Source organism: Chionomys nivalis, chromosome 2, assembly GCF_950005125.1.
Source record: "Chionomys nivalis chromosome 2, mChiNiv1.1, whole genome shotgun sequence".
Taxonomy (NCBI): Eukaryota; Metazoa; Chordata; class Mammalia; order Rodentia; family Cricetidae; genus Chionomys; species Chionomys nivalis.
Window position 1 is genome coordinate 49,996,630 of NC_080087.1, and position 19,668 is coordinate 50,016,297.

Here is a 19,668-nt window from a genome sequence, read left to right on the forward strand (position 1 = left end):
GAGCTGCTTGGTATGCACTTCCGCTTACTCAGGTGAAATTTTTCCTTTCCAGATCTCATGGTATTTGATAGGCTACTGACAGCTCCACCAGTTTATCAGGTCTCCTCTTTGTCCCCCAAGGCTACAAGTGCTTTAGTAGTTCATTAAGTTTCTTGCTAAAAATACAGATGGGTTTGCCTTGTTCACAGACTTCATAATAAAGGATAAATAGGTTTCAGAGGGAATGTTTCACTAAAGGAACATGAAAAAACGATTTAAGATATAAAGATGCAAGTTATAAAGATCTAAGTAAATGATTTAAGGAATGCAAAGATGTTTTGGACTTCTGTACTCTTTCTATGCTATTAGTACACTAGGATTTTGGAGGTTCAGAGTTTTAACATAAATGAAGTCCTGGGAAACTAATAGAACACCAAATATTTACTATTCAGTCACAAGCTCAAGATTTTAAATTTCCTTTGGTTGTCTCCTAAGTATAGACTTAAAAGGGTGTTTCATGAGGCAAAAAGTAGACTCCCTAGATATAGGAAAAGGGTTCATGCTTTCTAGCCCAAAGCCATAGTCTTTGTTATGACACCAAGGTATAAATCTTAAGAGCTGTTTTACAGACACCTGCATGTTCCTGGGAAAGAGTTCTGCCGTATCAAAAAATCTGGCCTGGTGGAAACTAATATCGAATCAATCCACTCCACAAATTGTCTAAAAAAACTTCATCAATACAACCAGGGCACATCTCCGTTCCATTTTCTCTGACAGTCTTCACTCTTCCCATGGCTAGCCCTGTTCGTAGGTCTTATGGTAACAATCTATTTTTGTCCTAGTAGTGTACCTTCTCTGCTTCCTCAAGGAACAGATCACTGACATCTCCAAGATGACAGTTAACCAAATGCTTCCTAATCCAACTACCCATGCCAATAGAAAGTAGCCAGATTTGAACCAGTGCCCTTATATTAAAGAAGGTTGGGATTTTTGACTGGAACAGCTTGCCCCTACAGGGGCCTCATTCCTGCCTCTCTAAATGCCACCCTCTCAGAAAAACCATCATGTGGGGACTTCTTCCTTGAAGCTGCCAGTGGCCCAATCCATGACTGAAGTATTATGATTGGGCACAAACCCAGCTTGTGGTAAACACATCATCACTTCCACACATAAAGGATATTTATGCTCCCTCCTTTAGATGGCCATGTGATTTTCTCCTGTTCCTCACTTATCCCAATCCCCAGAATGGCTTTGCTCAGAATATATCTGGTCTTTTACTTTTTAATTCATCTTTAATATTACTTACTGCACTAACAGAAACCTAGTATCAAGATAGAGAAAAACCTATTAGATAGTACACATATTTATTCAGAGTCTTTGACTTTTCTTCTGACTGCAATGAAGAGTTGTGAGGACAACTCAAAAACCAGTACCCCAACACCTGTTCATTGAAAGTAATAAGTATATATTTGCATCATTGGAATCTAAGAGTGTATTCTCTGAAGTTGTGTAAAAGTTCTACATCCACCTGAAGGGTATCTCTGTCCTGAAACTTCTTGTTCCTTGTTCACAGTGGGAATTATTCCTGTTCTCTTGACTTTAGATATGCTTTCTCATATTATTTTTTCCTGGATGATACATTGTTAATGCTCTTGACTGGAAATACTGGCTGTCTTCCTTTGACTTCTTTTATCACCCCTATTGGTTCCTCATTTTACCTTGGGAACCTCATTGTACCTGAAAACCTGTTGTTCAAATAGCAGTTATTGTAGGCTTTACCAACTCTCTTTTTGCTAAGAACTTTAAAGGTTTAATGAAATCTAAAATCTCACTAAGCAGTCTCTTCTAATATGTTTCTATTATTTCCACTCCTATTATTTCTACCTCTAACTTATGGTGTTCTTTTCAGTTTCTTAGACTTTCTTCTTCTTCTTCTTCTTCTTCTTCTTCTTCTTCTTCTTCTTCTTCTTCTTCTTCTTCTTCTTCTTCTTCTTCTTCTTCCTCTTCCTCCTCCTCCTCTTCCTCTTATTCTTATTCTTTTTCCTCTTCCTCCTCTCCTTCTTCCCCCTCCTTCTTCTCTTCTTCCTCCTCTGGTGTAGGAGGTCCTTCTGTCCATGTGTTGCTTTCCTTGGTTAATGAATAAAGAAATTGCCTTGGCCTAGTTAATAGGGCAGAACTTAGGTAGGCAGTGAAGGCATAACTGAATGCTGGGAGGAAAAAAAGTTGGAGTAGGAGAGGAATGCCACAGAGCTGCCAGAGACAGACATGCTGAATCTTTTCTGGTAAGCCACTGCCATGTGGCAATATACAGATTAATAGAAATGGGTTAAATCAAGATGTGAGAGTTAGCCAATAAGAGGCTAGAACTAATGGGCCAAGCAGTGATTTAATTAATATAATTTCTAAAACTATACCCATATTCCCAAATATTGTTTATAAATGTTCTTTTATATTTAAAGGGGGGTATGATATAGACATGAATAATTTGCATTGCTATAAATCTTGGTTTATTGATACAAATTTAAGGTCAATTTTGTTATATGTATATTTCTGCTCTTGATTAAGGTATTATATTTGTATAGCACATTTTAAAAATATAATGTATAATTAATAAACATAGCTTAATAGATAGTCATCTATAATAATTAAGCTTATATTCATGTTAGTTATATTTTCTAGATGTATAGAGATATATTTCAGTTAGATATGTTCTCTTCAAATCTTTCAGAGACCTTCAGAATATGGCATTTAAAATGTTTTATAAACTTAGAACTTTTCATGACAGTGAGACACATCTGTTCCTGACAGCACCAAGCTATTTCAAAAGGATGATGGACATTGAAGAGACTCCTTATCGAGTTAGTTAGCCATTTGGGAAAGAAACTGCTCTTGAATGGACTGCTTCACTGGATATGCAGACCCACAGAGAAATGACAGCTGAACTTGCCTAAAGGTGAGATGATCCTTCATGGTTCCTACTTCATGAGTCTATGAGACATTCTGCAAGATACTGAAGAAAATAACTGACTAGCTGTCAATATAGACAAAACTGTCTTTGAAATTTTCTGCTTCGTGGGAAAGTCTTCTGGACACTATGGGCCTGTAGGCTGAGATGGTCCCCAACAGTACAAAAGAACTTTGAGTGACTGTCAAGGCAGTGAGATATCTGTCAATTCTAGAGTCTTGGAAGTTGCTTTACAGTGGACTTCCTGTTTACTTAGGTAATATTATATCCTTCTAGAGTCTTTGATGGAGTTGAAGAATAGATTTATAGTTATAGTTTTCCTTAGTTATGATAAAAGATAAAGCAGATATAAATGTTGTAACTGAAATTCTTGCTTGATAACTGTTTTGTTATATGTAATTTTACTATGTTAAAGTTAAAGCCTTTCTCTTTGTTTAAACAAAAATGGGAAAATGGTGTAGGAGGTTCTTCTGTCCATGTGTTGCTTTCATTGGTTAATGAATAAAGAAACTGCCTTGGCATAGTTGATAGGGTAGAACTTAGATAGATGGAGAAGACAGAACTGAATGCTGGGAGGAAGAAAGGCAGAGTAGGAGAAGAATGCCATGGAGCCACCAGAAACAGACATGCTGAATCTTTCTGAGTAAGCCACTGCCATGTGGCAATATATAGATTAATAGAAATGGGTTAGATTAAGATGTGAGAGTTAGCAAATAAGATGCTAGAACTAATGTGTCAAGCAGTGATCTAATTAATACAATTTCTGTGTGATTATTTCATAGCTAAGCTAGCAGGGCAGCCAGGACAAATAAGCAGGCCCCTTCCTCCTTACAACACTCTTCTTCCTCTTCTTCTTCTTCTTCTTCTTCCTCCTCCTCCTCCTCCTCCTTCTCCTCCTCTTCTTCTTCTTCTTCTTCTTCTTCTTTTTCTTCTTCTTCTTCTTTTTTCTTCCCTGTCTCCCAATATTTCTTTCTCTCTTTCATCTTTCTTGGTATTGAGTCAAAGTGTGCCTCTATTCAGGACAGTTCCACTTTGCCTTCAACTACAAAGTGTCCCCCTTCAAGCCTCTGTCATATCCATCTCTCTTGCTACTCTTTCCCAGATTTTTCCAGCAGCTCATTCACTTGCCTTCAGGCTCCCTACCCTTCATCACAGGTGTGCATGAGACAGGTATCTCTATAGGCAACAGAGGTTGAAACACACTACCAGAAATAAAGAATGGATATTTTATTTATTTTATTTTATTTTACAAGATAAAAATTTGCTCCCACAGACATATTACAGTTCAGTTCCCTACCTAGAAAGTAGGGATATATATGTCATAGGGTTGTACAAAAGATGTGTGATAATATGAGCAAGGTTTCCAGAGCTGTGATTGTATATGGCAGGTAGTTACCCAAAGTTTAGTTCACAGCATCAATAACATTATATGTAACAGCAAAAAAAAATCTAAAGTGCATTATCTACAAAGGTTGGTAAAAATAGTAATCAATTCATCATATATAAGTATAAAATCATCAAAAAATGAAAATAATCAACAAACTATTTAGACTTTATTGATCTTCTTCCCTCTTTTCTGGTTCTTGAAATTCTGATATTTTTTCAATGCATGGTTACAATTTTCCAAATTAAAATTTCTAATATTCCCCACCACCACCTTTTTGAGTCAGCAAAAGTTGAAGATTTATTGTGTGAACGGGAAGATGTTTCTTGATCCAAAATATATTTTCTAATTCTTAGGTCCATTGGTGTTTGGCTTGCATTCATATCTGTATGAGGATATTTGATCTCATAGACTGGAATTATAAAAAACTGTGAGCTGGCATATCAGTTCTGGGAATTGAACTCGAGTCCTCTGGAAAAGCAGTCTATGCTCTTAACTGCTGAGACATTTCTTTACAGTTCTTAATCAAAAATTTAATCATAAAATATGAAACAAAAATGTCCACTATAGATAATTCTTTGTAGAGATTTTTATACATTACAAAGCACCATTTTTTATTCTTTAGTGCACAGTACCAATACTAACTAGGACCCAAACTAATTTAATTTTGAAATTTAAAATCATTCATTAAACTCATTGCAATTTATCCAGGCATAGTTTACTCATTTTGTTTTTTAATAAAGCTTGGCATTTAATGATTAAGATACAGAAACATATTAATTGATAGAAAAACAAACCTTTTGCTTAATGGGCTTTTATGTTTACTTTATACTAACATTGGAACTCTAGTCTTCATTTATATCCCAGACAAACTCCAAGGGAAAGTTTTTCATGTTCTTCTTGAATATCATATCAAATCGTTCATTCTGCTTAACTGTCAGATGATGCTTCCAGTCTCCAATGGTACCTAGTGGGATAAGCACAGGGACAGCCCATAGGTAGTGAATAAAAATAGCAAAGGTCACTTTAACAACTCAGTGTCTTCTCCAACCCATGCTAGATAAACATGAGTGCTCTGTGGAGTTTGATTCGTCACCTTTCTTTATAGAAGACAGAACAGGGAAAGAGACCTACACAAAATACAACAAATGTCCTGCTAGATCACTGCCCCATGTGTTAAAGGACCAATCATAACCCATTCTTTAGGAAGAAACAAAAAAAAACCTTCAAATATGAATACTTGAGAATTTTTGAAGTAATCTATATGTCAAGAATAATACAAACCAAAAATATTAATCAGTAAAATGTAATATATACCCCAAGGTTGTAGTTATATATGCTCATGTTTCAGTCTTATATTTTATCCCATTGGTCTGTATGTCTATTTTATGCCAGTACCATGCCAGGTTTATTATTATTACTCTATAATGTATTTTGATATCTGGAATGAATATCCCTACAATATTATTCTTTTTGGTTATGATTTCTTTGGTTATCCAAGGTTTTTTCTGACTACAAATGAATTTTAGGTTGGCCTTTTTTTAAATTTCTGAGTACTATGTTGTGGATATTTTGATCAGAATTTCATTGGATCTACATTGCTTTTGGTAAGATAGTCATTTTCTCTATCTATGTTAAATCTACCAAACCATGAACATGGAGGTCTTTCCATTTTCTAATGTCTTCCTCAAACTCTTCACAGATTTAAGCTTTTTCATTGCAGAGGTCTTTCACCTTGTTGGTTAGGTTTATTTCAGGGTATTTTATTGCCTTTGATGTGCTTGTAAGTAGGATTGTGTCCATAATCTTTCTTTTAGCATGTTTGTTGGTGGTCTAAAGAAAGGCTACATATTTCTATAAGTTGATTTTATATCCTGGAACTCTGCTGAAATTGTTGCTTGTTTCTACAGGGGTTTTGTTAGAATTTTAGATTCTCTTATGTATAATATCATATCATATTCAAATAGGAATAATTTTGCTTCTTTTTTTCCGTCTATATCTCTTAAATTTTCTTCTCTTGCCTTATTGTTTTAGCTGGTGCTTCAAGCACTTTGCTAAAATACAGTGGATTGGATATAGCAGCAAACAACCCTGTCTCATTCCTGGTTTTCATGAGATAGCTTTTAAGTTTTTCTCAATTTAGGATAATGTTGGCTGTGGTTTTGCCATATATAATCTTTATTATGTTGAGGTATATACCCTACAGTCTAAGTCTCTCTAGGACTTTTATGTTAGATTTTGTCAAAGACTTTTTCTGCATCTACTGAGATAATCATGTGATTGTTGTCTCTAAGTACATTTACATGATTTATTACATTTATGGACTTTCATATATTAAAACAGTTCCACACTCATGGGATAAAGCAAACTATTTGTAAGGTTGTGTGTTTTATTTTATTTTTTATTTTTGGGCTTTTTGAGACAGGTTTTCTCTGTGTACATCTGGCTGTGCAGGAACTTGGTTTGTAGAGCAGGCTGGCTTGATCTCAGAAGTTGTCCTCCCTGTGCCTCCAGAGTGCTGCTATTAAAGGCATGTGACATGCCCCAGAAAGGTCTTGGGTTGTTTTTTAGTATTTTGTTTTTTATGGTTTCGTTTGTTTGTTCAGTTTTTTAAACTTTCATTTTTCATTTAAATAACATTTTTTTATTTTTTTATATACTAATCAGTTTCCCTTCCTTCCTCTCCTCCTGACCCCTCCCCTTTCCCATCTACCTCCCTCCCTTTCCACTCCTCCTCTGTCTCCATTCAGAAAAGGGCAGGCCACGCATGGACTTGTACAAAGCATGGCACCTCAAGTCCAGTCAGGACCGAGCTCCTCCCCTTATGTTGAAGCGGGGCCCAGATAATTGAGCATGGGGAACAGGTTATAAAAAACCAAGTAAGCCCTCAGGGAGAGCTCCTGCTCTCTCTGTTACAAGCCTTACTAAGAGACCAAGCTACAGGATTGTCACACACATGCCGAGAGCCTAGGTCAGTGCCGTGCAGGCTGTTGGTTTGGTGTCCATGACCTCCTGGGAGCCCAGGTCAGCTGTATCTGTGGGCTCCCCCATCATGACCCCTGGCTGGTACAATCCCTCCTCACTTTCTTCGGCAAGACTCTCAGAGTTCAGTGCAGTGCTTGTCTATGGATCTCTGCCTCTGCTCCCATCAGTTAGGGAAGTCACCAATCTGCTTACAGTAAATGTCCAGTTCAGGTATTCTCTCTACTATTGCTAGGAGTCTTAGGTGGGTCATCCTTGAGGGTTCCTGTAGGTTCCCTGGCACCAGGTTTCTCCCTAACTCCAAAATGACACCCTCATCAACACATCTCTTTTGTTACTCTCCCCCTCCATCCTGCCTCCAACCTGCCTCCCACACCCAGTCTGCCCAACCAGCTCCCTGTAGTTCCTATCCCTCCATCCCCTCATCACCCACCCCCAGATTATCCATGAGATCTTTTCTACTTCCCTATTTCCATTCCCAGGGAAATACATGAATCCCTCTGCATCTCCTTGTTCTCAAACCTCTCTGAGGCCATAGATTGCAGGTTGGATATCCTCTACTTTACTCTTAATAGCCACCTATGGGTTAGTACATACCATTTTGTCTTTCTGGATCTGGATTATATCACTCAGAATGATTTTTTTTCCTAGTTCCATCCATTTGCCTGAAAATTTCATGAGGTCATCGTTTTTTACAACTGAGTAGCACTCCATTGTGTAAATGTACCACATTCTCCTTGTCTATTCTTTGGTTGAGGAACATCTAGGTTGTTTCCAGGTTCTGGCTATTATGAATCATGTTGCTATGAGCATAATTGAGCAAGTGTCCTTGTGGTATGATTGAGCATCTTTTGGGTATATGCCTAAAATTTATATAGCTAGGTCTTGAGGTAGATTGATTCCCAGTTTTCTAAAAAACCACCATTATCAATTTCCAAAGTGGCTGTGCAAGTTTTAACTCCCATGAGCAGTGGAAGAGTGTTCCCCTTAAGCCACATCCTCTCCAACACAAGTTGTCATCAGTGTTTTTGATCATAGTCATTCTGACAGATGTAAGATGGTATCTCAGAGTCATTTTGATTTGCATTTCCCTGATAACTCAGGTTGTTGAACAATTCTTGAAGTGTCTTTCAGGCAAGCTGAGAGTTCTCTGTTTAGATCTCTACCCCATATTTAAATTGGATTATTGGGTATTTTGATGTTCATCTTTTAAGTTCATTACAGAATAGAAAACGTATCCTCATCAACCCCACATCTAATATAGGGCTGATCTCCAAAATATATAAAGGTTGTGGGTTTTTTTAGAAAAGGACCTACTACCATCAGTTTAAAGCTGAGAATGATTCCTACATGCATTCTAAAACATATCCTTATACTGCTGATAAGTGTAGCTCTCACCCTTCATCCAAGCAATTTCTCTTTAAAGCAAACAGAAACTATTACGGAGAACCATAACAGTCCATAACAAAAAACGGGCAACTAATGACTGCTGAGAAAAGGAGAATTTACTACTCACAGAGGTGAGCCCACTAAGTGGTTAACCAATACAAAGTGGTTAGTTATGAAGCCACACACCACATAGCTCTTTTTAAGAGGACCTAGCAGGTTACATTTATATATTTATGCACTGACATATGTAACAATAAGAATCAAAATAAGGTCATCGGTTTTTTTTTTTGTTTTTTGTTTTTTTTTTTTTTTGGTTTTTTGAGACAGGGTTTCTCTGTGGTTTTAGAGCCTGTCCTGGAACTAGCTCTTGTAGACCAGGCTGGTCTCGAACTCACAGAGATCCGCCTGTCTCTGCCTCCCGAGTGCTGGGATTAAAGGCGTGCGCCACCACCGCCCGGCCAAGGTCATCGGTTTAAGAGGGAGTGAGAAGAGCACATGGGAGAGGCCAGAGGGAGGGGATATGTCAAGGGTTAAAAGGACAGGGAAGGAGATAAATGATACACTATTTTAATGAAAATTTCTAATAAAAAATTAAAGAGTATTTAAGGGCCAGAAAAATGCAATTACATAGTTCCATAATTGGAGAGCTTTTTAAAATTATTTTGTTATTTACCTCAAATGTATGTTCCGTGTGTGTGTGTGTGTGTGTGTATGTGTGTGTGTGTGTGTGAGAGAGAGAGAGAGAGAGAGAGAGATACAATTCAAACTTGTAAATTCCTCCATTTTCAATGAAAAATTAAAGCCAAAGGCTTTCAATTAGTGATGTCAAGGTTACAGAGGACAACAGAGCTGCCACTGTTACAATTTTACAGGATACACATTTGCAACCACCATTACATCCTGTTAAAAAGAAAACAAACACTGAGTGGTGGTAGCACATGCCTTTTATCCCAGCACTCGGGAGGCAGAATCAGGCTGATTTTTGTGAGTTCAAGGCCAACCTATCCTATAACAGCTAGTTCCAGAACAGCTAGAACTGTTACATAGAAAACCCTATCTCAAAAAAAAAAAATGGAAACAGTAAACATTGTATTTTCTGCTTGAACATGTGATTATATAAACTATTTCTTGCATTTGGACGGACGATAAATTATATTAATATTGGTATAAGAATTGATGAGCACTGGTCTAGTTGGAGAATAAGAAGTAAAGGAATATTAACTGGGAGAAGATAAAAAAAGGAATATTTTTGTAAATTATCAAAAGTAACATCAATTTCAATAAATCATTTACACATTATTTATAGCCAATGTCTATCATAATTGTCAGCAATAAATAACTTAAAGTAATCAAAATACATGTCGAGTTATGCTTTAGAATGTTACATTAAATAATATAGTGAATTAAAATTTGAGCTTTGAGTTTCAAGAGTACCAGTTTAGGTGAGTTCATTTTTCTTAACAAGTGCTGACACATAATTAGGTCACAATGCCTGCATATGGTTGTTCATGCCTGTGTTCCCACCACAAGTGAGGTAGAGGCAAGACTAGGTGTCAGAGGTAATCCTCAGTTACACATAGCAAGTTCAAAACCAGCCTGAGTCACATGAATGAGACCATGTGTCAAAATTGAAAAGAAAATATTAATTGTCTATATGTAAATTTGAATCACAGACAATAGGGTGAATAAGACATGGCTGTAATTATGGCAATGAACAAAAGTGGGGTATGAGGAATGAGCGACTAAACATTCTGCACTTTAAATATACAGTGAAATAAACAGAAGTAAAATTAAAATTCTTCTGGACTAACCAAGTGAGTATCCTCAAATCTATTCCCAGAACTTACAAGCAAGAGGCAGGAGGAAATCAAGTTCTAGGCCAGCCTGAGCTACACAATGTCTGTGATGCCAGCCTGAACCAAGTAGTACGACTTTCCTTCAAAAATCAATAAATTCACCCAATTTCAAAAATATCCATTGTCTAGGACAATACTCCTGACATGTCTTAAAAGAGTTGAATCATATGAGTCCTACTGGTTGATTGCCGCCAACCTCTCCCTCCTCCTTCCTCTACCTCTTTTGTGGAGGGAAGACGGGCATGAACAATCATCTACAGGTTTTGTGTATCAGCAGTTGTGAAAAAAGAATGCCCTACCCTAAACTGATAATCTTTAAGATCACAAGTCAAAATTTTAATTTATTAAATCATTTAACGTAACATTCTAAAACATAATTTGACATATATATTTCATTCCTTATTAGGAAGAAAAACCACACATTAAATAAGTAAAACTATTGTGGTTTTTCCTAAAATACTATTAAATTTCCTGATAAATTCTTTTAGTACAGTGTCCATTAATATTTTTATGCTCCCTAGGTTCCCAGTGCCTTTATCACCTGGAGAAACACATTGGAAGCACAGTACTGTTGCTCCAAGGGAAGAGATTTGGTGAAGTCTCGGTACTTTCATTTTTATAAAGCAGTGATTCTCACCTTTGCGCAGGAAATAGCCATTGCTTCTTGCCCCAATTTCCTTGTTTATAATATTACCATAATTTGCTCGTGGATCAGATTTCATGTTCTGAAATGTAGCTTGTCTCACAACAGCATCCACATCTTCTTCACTCAATTCTTTCTCCAGAAAACTGCAGATTTTAAGCACTGAGCCTCTGAGGTCCTGAAAAGTCACGGGTTGAGGAATTATTAACTTTATGATGGAGGTCTGAGTTACAGCCAAACTTGTGACATAACCATGTAGAATTCCTTCCTAGAAATCAAATATGGCTCAACAAATGCTAAAGAAAAAAATAAATTAATATGATTATTTCAATTAATACAGAAAATAATTTCAGTAAACAGCACAAAGCAGTAGAAAGTACTTCAAATACAAAATGCTACATATAAACACCTACACATAAAATCATACTTAATAGAAAACATATAAAGATTTTCAGGTGGTGTTGAGAATCACTCAAACATTCCTACCTCTCTTTGCTACAAACTTGGGAATAAATAAAAGAAGATTGTAAATTAGAAGCATACGAAACAGATTATGTGGTTTTCAGTTCAGAAAGAACAACAAATAACAATTCCATTTACAATTTGCAGTGTACAATACCAGGTAAATTTCTATACATTAATAAGGAAACAGTATCAACATTGCATCAATAACAACAAAAATCTTAGCATTAAAGTTAACAAAGGCAATGAGATAGCCTGTTGAAACTATCCAACCATTACCGAAAGAAATACAGAAAAACAAAACAGAGAATTGTCTAATACATATAAATTGAAAAACAGTATTTTTTTTATTTATTTTGGTTTTTTGAGACAAGGTTTCTCTGTAGCTTTGCAACCTGTCCTGGAACTAGCTCTTGTAGATCAGGCTTGTAGATTTGGGGTTTTTTTTTTTTTTTTTTTTGTATGTTTGTTTGTTTTGGTTGATTTTTTTTTTTTCGTTTTTTGAGACAGGGTTTGTCTGTAGCTTTGGTGTCTGTTCTAGAACTAGAACTTGTAGACCAGGCTGGCCTCGAACTCACAGAGATCCTCCTGAGTCTGCCACCTGAATGCTGGAATTAGAGGCATGCACCACCACCTGGCCATATTTATAGATTTTGAAAGTTTGTAAAAAAATCTTGGAACCCAAAATGCTATATTAATACTATAAATAGAGCATATGACACAAATTCCTGTTCTGGAACTACATGAATCATCTAAATGAACCATCATAATTTATATAAATGACTCTGCATTAAATTACTGTTATTTGTAACAAAATATTTGATAAAATATGTATAGTAAAATTTTGAATACAAAATTACAACTTCCACTTTTATGAAATAAACACCAATGAACAAAAAAAGTTCAAATAGACTCTTAGAAAATATTAGTAGCTGATTTAAATACCTCATTTTCAATTCTAGATAGGTCATTCAAATTAAAAATCAACATAGAAGACTCGGTTAAATTGCATCATAGATTAAAAGGATATAACCACTATTTATGGAAAATTCTATCTGTCTTTATCTGAGCTCTATTAAGATAAAACACTGACCAAAACAATGTAGGAAGAAAACGAATTATTTCACACTGGAGATGATAGTCCATCCATCATCAAGAAACGGCAAGAACTAAAGCAGAAATACGGAGAAATATTCCTACTGACTTGCTCCTCCTGACATGCTCACATGCTTTCTTTTCTTTATCTTTCTTTTATGTGGAAGGAACTTATGTGGCCCATACAATAACTATATCATGGTTAGTAACTTACCTTCTACAAATAACTTTGTTGTGTAATAAGCATGAAGTGACATGAAGAAATGAAAAACTCTTTAGATAAGAATAGAATCACAGATGCTATAAATACTAAAATTACATGAACAATTTTATATAACTCTGTTTATTAATTCAAGGAGACAAAAGACAAAAGTAAAAATTGTCCAAAGTCATAGATTCTGGCTGAGAATATAGGTTGGAAAGAGAACATTTGTATGACATGTATGAGACTCGAGTTTCAATCACCAGCATAGAAACAAACAAAACCAAGATACTGAAGGCAATGTGCCAAGTAAGATATTGAGTGCAGTAAGTGCATTCACCTTGGATAACAGTATGGATCATACACAATTAAGTATAGGCCCACCATAATCCAGTGACCCCACTCCTAGCTCTATGTCCAATGAACATAAAGTCAGCATTCAAATCATTGTCGGCACCCAATGTTGTTGCCTCTCTAGTCAAGGCATGGAATGTGCCTAGATACGAATCAATATATAAAAGAATAAAAAAGCACTATATATACAAAAATAGAATATTATTTCGATGCAAAGAAAAGTAAAAATCTGTTGTTGGTAATGGACAAACCTTAAACCACCAGATTATGTGAAATCAACAAATACAAAGAAATAGAAATCACGTCTCACTCCCATGGAGAAAAAAAGTACAATAGTCATTCTGAAAGTTGAACTATAATTATTAGAAATTAGGAAAAGTCTGAGAAAAGAAAGGGTTAGAATGTAAGAGATAAGACCAATGCATAGATGACAATACCACACTGAATCTACTAACACAAACATTTAAAGGGGAGAGCTGATAATCTCTTAAAGAGACAAATCTACTCTATATAGGTCAGGTTGTCTGTGTTGACACAAGAAGAAATAACAAGAGAGTACCACAGGGAGAAGAGAACGCTGAGGAAGACCAGCAGGGGCTGAATGTCAGGAACTTCCATCAACACAAAACCCAAAAAAGACTGTGGTATGAGAACAGCGGGGAGCGTGTGGTTTAAACTCAGAGATGATAAGTAATTTTCAAAACAACTACCTCATCTTACCTTCTTCATATCTTCATAGCTCAGGAACATTATACTGAAATCATGTCTGTGTTCATACCAGCCTCTAATGTGATCAAACCAACGGCTTCCTACAACTGAAGGGAAAATAACTGAGTAACAAAGTCAAGGCACTATACTTACTGAGCAACAAATGATATTCTTTCTTTTCTAGTTTAGAGTATTCAGGAGAAAAAAATAAAGCCCCTACCATTGGATGTCTATAGGACTATTTTAAAGAGTTCCTTTTGTGTAACAATTACACAAAGTTCATGTCAATCTACCTATTTAGGGATGCAGCAAGACAGACACTGAGAAATTCTAGGGGCTTTCTAAATAATATAGAGAGAGCATTTCAAGTTGGCAATTCTCAAACAGTCCTGATAGTGGCAGGATAATAATTGTGTATCTGGTTATTTTGGTTCAGAATTATTACTCTTTCTATGCTTCTCCTGCCACCTCCATCTCTTAGATACATGTTTCTACTTTGAGATGCCTTAAATGCCATCTGTGTTTTATAAACAAGTGAGAGGGAATAAATGTAGTTACCTTTTCCATCTAGAAATTTTTCCAGATAATGTTCTATGGTTTCTGTAGCTTCTAGAGTAGCCACCCAATTTGAGAAATGAAAAAATGAGATCAAAACATCTTTGGGATTTCTATAAATATAAAGAATCTGCAGAAAAAAATACAAAGTTGCTTCAGTAATTCTTGGTTATTCCAATAAGTTCTAAACAATTATATAATAGTACTTGTCCAAATAAATTTTTATTTACATCTAGGTAATATTTATGAAAATGTAGTTGGTTATCAACTTTTTGTTTCATGTTATGAAAGTGAATATTTCCATTTACATAGCATTCCACACATGTGCAAGAACACATGTCAATGTTCTAGAAATATATTATTTTTAAAGTTGATAAATGTGGTAAACATGTTTTCCATATAGCTTAATGCTATAACAATTGATATTCATTAAGTTTTCTGAGATAGCTTGTATATAGCCAAGGTAGTAGTGGAAATAAGTGGAAAATATAAGAATGAAATATTATGTTGATATAAACATCAACAGTATGTACATGTAATTTAAAAAGTAATATCTCTCTACTGTTATGAATGATAATTAGTGAGTTTGCTAAAAGCATTAGACCAAAAACAAACACATTTCTAGTCTTGAAACAAGAAAATATTTCTTAAATAAGGTTGTTGTTGTATTAGGTTTTTCTTTGTTTTTTGAGAAAGAAATTAAAGTTGGGTGGATAAGGAGGGGGAGAAGATCTAGAAGGACTTGAGGGAAGGGAAGAATATGTTCAAAATATATTTAAACTTAAAATTGTTTTAAGTAATAAAAATACAATTAAAATAAAATAAGTAAATGATGAATTTATATTTTAAAAAGTCAACATGTTTGATTATACTAAATTAAGAATGTTACTAATCAAATTAAACCACAAAGTTCCAAACCATGAGAAAGGCCATAAATAGAGCAGCATGCAGAAGTGACAGAATTAATACCAGTACGAAAATTATGCTAAAATTATAGTAAGGAAAAGGTGGACCAATGGTAGAATCTTTTCACAGGATTATCACTGGTCATGGTCAGTAATATCAAATTTTTTAATTTCATTATTGAACAGCCATATGAAAATGAAGACCAGTATGAGTCTTCATTCAATAACTGGCACATTGACAAACATTGAAGTCCAACGTGTCAAGTTACTAGAGGAAAAACAAGAATTGGTTCTTTTTAGGTTTCAGCAATAACTGATTATCTACTTTCTTCAGAAATAATCCACCTTCTCTGTAAGCTGACTACCCTGGTCACTGTGGCTGTCCAGTTCTATTCACAGATGCGGGTTCTAGGGAAGCTTGTGGAAGAGTATCCAAAAGACATACTCGAGAATAACCAGGGAGATAGATGTACATCATAACACAAATACTGAAATACTTTAATTATTTAATACTTAATATTATTTAATATTAACAACAGGTGTTTTATCTGTTCAAAAAGCTCTATGACATACTTTAGTCTTTTTATTCTTGAGACCTTTGGGCACTAAGTAATATGGAAGGTGGGAAGCGAAGATACGAGGTGACGGCATATTGACATAGTCTAAATTATGTATATTGTACTCAAAGAATGGTACTCTGTCCATTGTTTCGATGTTTTCAGTACTATTCCGGTGACCGTCAAAATAAATCAGGCTGAGAATCTGCTGGGTCCAGATGGTACCTGTAAAAAGAGGTAACAATCCCATTTTCAATCTTGAGGTAGGTTTAGGTAATAAATAGCTATAGTAACTTCACCTGTCTTCAAGTCTTTGATGCTTTTTTTAATATTCCATGCATGCTAACACGCAAGTATATTTTTTGTTTGATTTTTATCTGTGTTTAGTAATAACATTAGAAAAGGCAAAATCAAGTGCTCTAAATTCCTTCTTTAACTGTATAGTTGTTTTGTTCTGATTTCTTGATAGAGATTATTCAAATTATTCCTGTAGCTTCTCTGTATTCTGTGTTCCAAGAAAAGTCTTTTTGTAGTATTTCAAACTTCTAATAGACAAATAACATTTGTAGATTAATGGGTATGTTCTTATAATACCACACATGTACACATTGCGCCAAAATCACATCAAGGCAAGCAACATTAACCTCTTGCTAACTTTTATTCAGTTTGTAGCTTTCTTGATCTTCATAATATATCCATCTAGGGTATAGGATGCCTTTTAGCTGTGTGTTACAGGTATTGTTCTTCCTCCGAGACTCTCTTACAAGTTAGGTATTACAATTTTAGAAAACTTAACAAAATTGAAGCCCAACCCTAGGTCTCCATGTTCCCATGAATGGATTATAAATACATTGTAGGGAAAAAGGGAGATCAAGGTTTCCAGTTTACTTACTAATTCTTGGATTAATAACCATTCAAGTAAGATGACAATAATAAAACTATTTGGGAAATACATATAAAAACCCAACACTTTCAAATGGATCTGGGTGTAATCAAATGAAATGGTACTAATGTTCAACCTTATTTATTAGTGACAATTCTAAATGTTTTGCCAGTGTAAATTTGACTTGAACATTCACCCTTGTTATTCTGAGGATGACATTATGGTGAATTTCATGAAACAGTCCCTGAAATTTGGAAATAACCATTCTTAGGAAGATGTCACTGACTCCAGAGGTGTAACAATTGGAGTGTCTGACATCTTGCATGAGCCATCACAATCATAATCATTGTCCTAGCCTTCATCCAGGACCTCCAGGAGCAATTGAAAATACTCTAGAGAATACCAGATTATTTAAGGCACCAAACCAAGGGTGTGATATGATGAAGAAGCTTGATTTATCCTTTTCTCTTATTGATATGACAATAAGAGAAGGTTACCAGTATGGACCACAGCCAGGATACAGTTCATGCTGAGGTATATAAATGTACATCTAAAAACATATTGGCCCTGGGTTCACAAAAGGAAGAATTTCCTAAAATATTTCTGTAAGACCTTGGTGTGGTTATACACTAGAAAAATAAAACAAATCTCCAAATACCTATTTTTGTCTCACAAGAAAAAATACTTAAAGAGATTTCAGAGCACTGGGATAGGTGAAGATTGATGGAAAATGACCCTCTGAAAGAAAGTCATGCTTTCTCTTGGCTGTACCATAAGTGTAAAACAGAACAAAAACAAAACCCTGTATTTCTGACCAAAGTTTCTTTAACTATACACCAATATTTATAAAAATGCAACAGTTTAACTTGTTAGTGTGTACAAAGACAACGTATTTTTCAGATCTTGACAAGTCCTTGAGTTTAAGATATACAGTAAAATGAAATGGTTATTCCTAGAGTCATGAAGTTCTGTGATACATATAAACATTCCAGAATAGAAAGCAAGGCAGAAAGTAAACAATGAAATTAATTTTGAAGTGATATTTTTATCTTTGCATGCTTGCACATGTGCCTATGTGTGTTTGTGGTGTATATCTAGTGACTGTGTGTGTGGTGCACATGTGGATATGGTAAACAAGTGTGTATGAAAGAACAATTTGTGTGTGTACTCGCTTGTATGTGAGGGCAGCCTGGTGTATGTGTAGTGTTAAGACTGCAGTTGCCTTCAGTCATGCTTGAAATATGTTCATTTTCTGAGTATGTGTTCCAGCTGGATCAAATGAGCATCTGCAGATTCTCCTGTCTTTGTCTGCCACCTCACCACAGGAAGCTCAAGATTACAGACACACATTACCATATCTGGCCTACAAGCATTGATCCCATCTCAGGTTTTCATCTTTCAAGGCTAAGACATGCATTTCACTAAAAGCTGAGCCATTACCTCAGCCTTGAAAAGGTTTTCTGGCCACACCTCATACAATCCCATTGTCTGTAGTGTTTGGCAATAGCCATACATGAACTAGTTTTTAAAAGGGCAAGTGAAATTTTAAGAAGGACAGATTTACTTCTTAAATTGTATCAACCACAGTAAACACAAACAAAAATCTCCATGTGTTGATTCTGGTGACTCATTTGTCACCATTAAAAGAGGATTTTCCTGTCCCCAGCAGAACATCACTGCTCCAGCACTGATGGATTTCACACCTCAAGAAAACAAGTTTGTGTGTGTGTTTGCACACATGCATACTGGTGAGTGTAAGAGCATCTTTTCTCAGTAATTTATTTATTTTTATTTTATGCACACTGGTGTTTTGTCTCTATGTATGTCTGTGTGAGGGTGTCACATCTTGGAGTTACAGACAGTTATTAGCTGCCATGTAGGTGCTGGGAGCTGAACCTGGGTCTTCTGGAAGAACAGTCAATGCTCTTAACTGCTGAAGTGTCTCTCCAGCCCAAGTGCAAGAGCTTCTTAAATTGTATTAAGTAGACCTCAGTTCCTAAGGAATACTTTTAAAGCAAGCGATATGTGGTCTAAATTTTATTCTAAACAATGAAGCATTTGCAAATTTGCATTCAGGAGAAATTATTTCAGATGACGTGATCCCCATCCAACAGAACAAACAGGTCAGCGCTCACCAAGTGTGTGCTCCTTGCTCTCTGTTGCACATCTCATTATCACAACATCCCTGCTTTCTACCAGATTACACACTACATTCTCTGATAGTGGCTTTTTATCCTACAGATTGGGGTTTTATTTAGATTTTATCAGATCATAAATTGTTATGTAAATATAGGTTTGCTGCTTGTGGAGAGTAGACAAGAGCCATGTTTCCACACATAATCGTAAACCAAAGAAGACATTAAGAGCACATGCCTACTCCTGGCACTTACCAGATTTTGGATAGGTTACTAAGAAGACATCATCATCTCTAATTTCAAAATCTTCCATCATTTCTAAATGTTCAACATCTGTAATCAATTTCTCAAAATTATATCCTTTAAAGTTAAGCAAATATTCATCTGTGTTATCCATAATTAATTATTCACCTAGAAATAAATACATAGAATACATTCTGTGGGTCAAGTATTATACAATATTGAATAACAATTGCTGGGAGGTTAATATGGGCCAAGAACCATTTATATATCTTATGTGTATAAATATTTACTGTGAAAATAAACTACATAAGTTATATAAATTTCATAATACTTTAATGTTGCTTTATTTTTCAAATCACCTCATTAAATAT

The 19,668-nt window shown here is 35.4% G+C and overlaps 1 protein-coding gene across 1 annotated transcript; it reads right to left on the bottom strand.

The window, feature by feature from the left end:
* Positions 1-5,173: 5,173 nt before the first annotated feature.
* LOC130870491 (amine sulfotransferase-like) lies at positions 5,174-19,451 on the bottom strand. Its single transcript, XM_057763256.1, has 6 exons — positions 19,310-19,451; positions 16,053-16,261; positions 14,578-14,704; positions 14,032-14,126; positions 11,193-11,376; positions 5,174-5,295 (listed from the first exon to the last, which is right to left on the bottom strand). Exons 1-6 carry the CDS (start codon positions 19,449-19,451, stop codon positions 5,174-5,176), a joined length of 879 nt encoding a protein of 292 aa, XP_057619239.1.
* Positions 19,452-19,668: the final 217 nt, after the last annotated feature.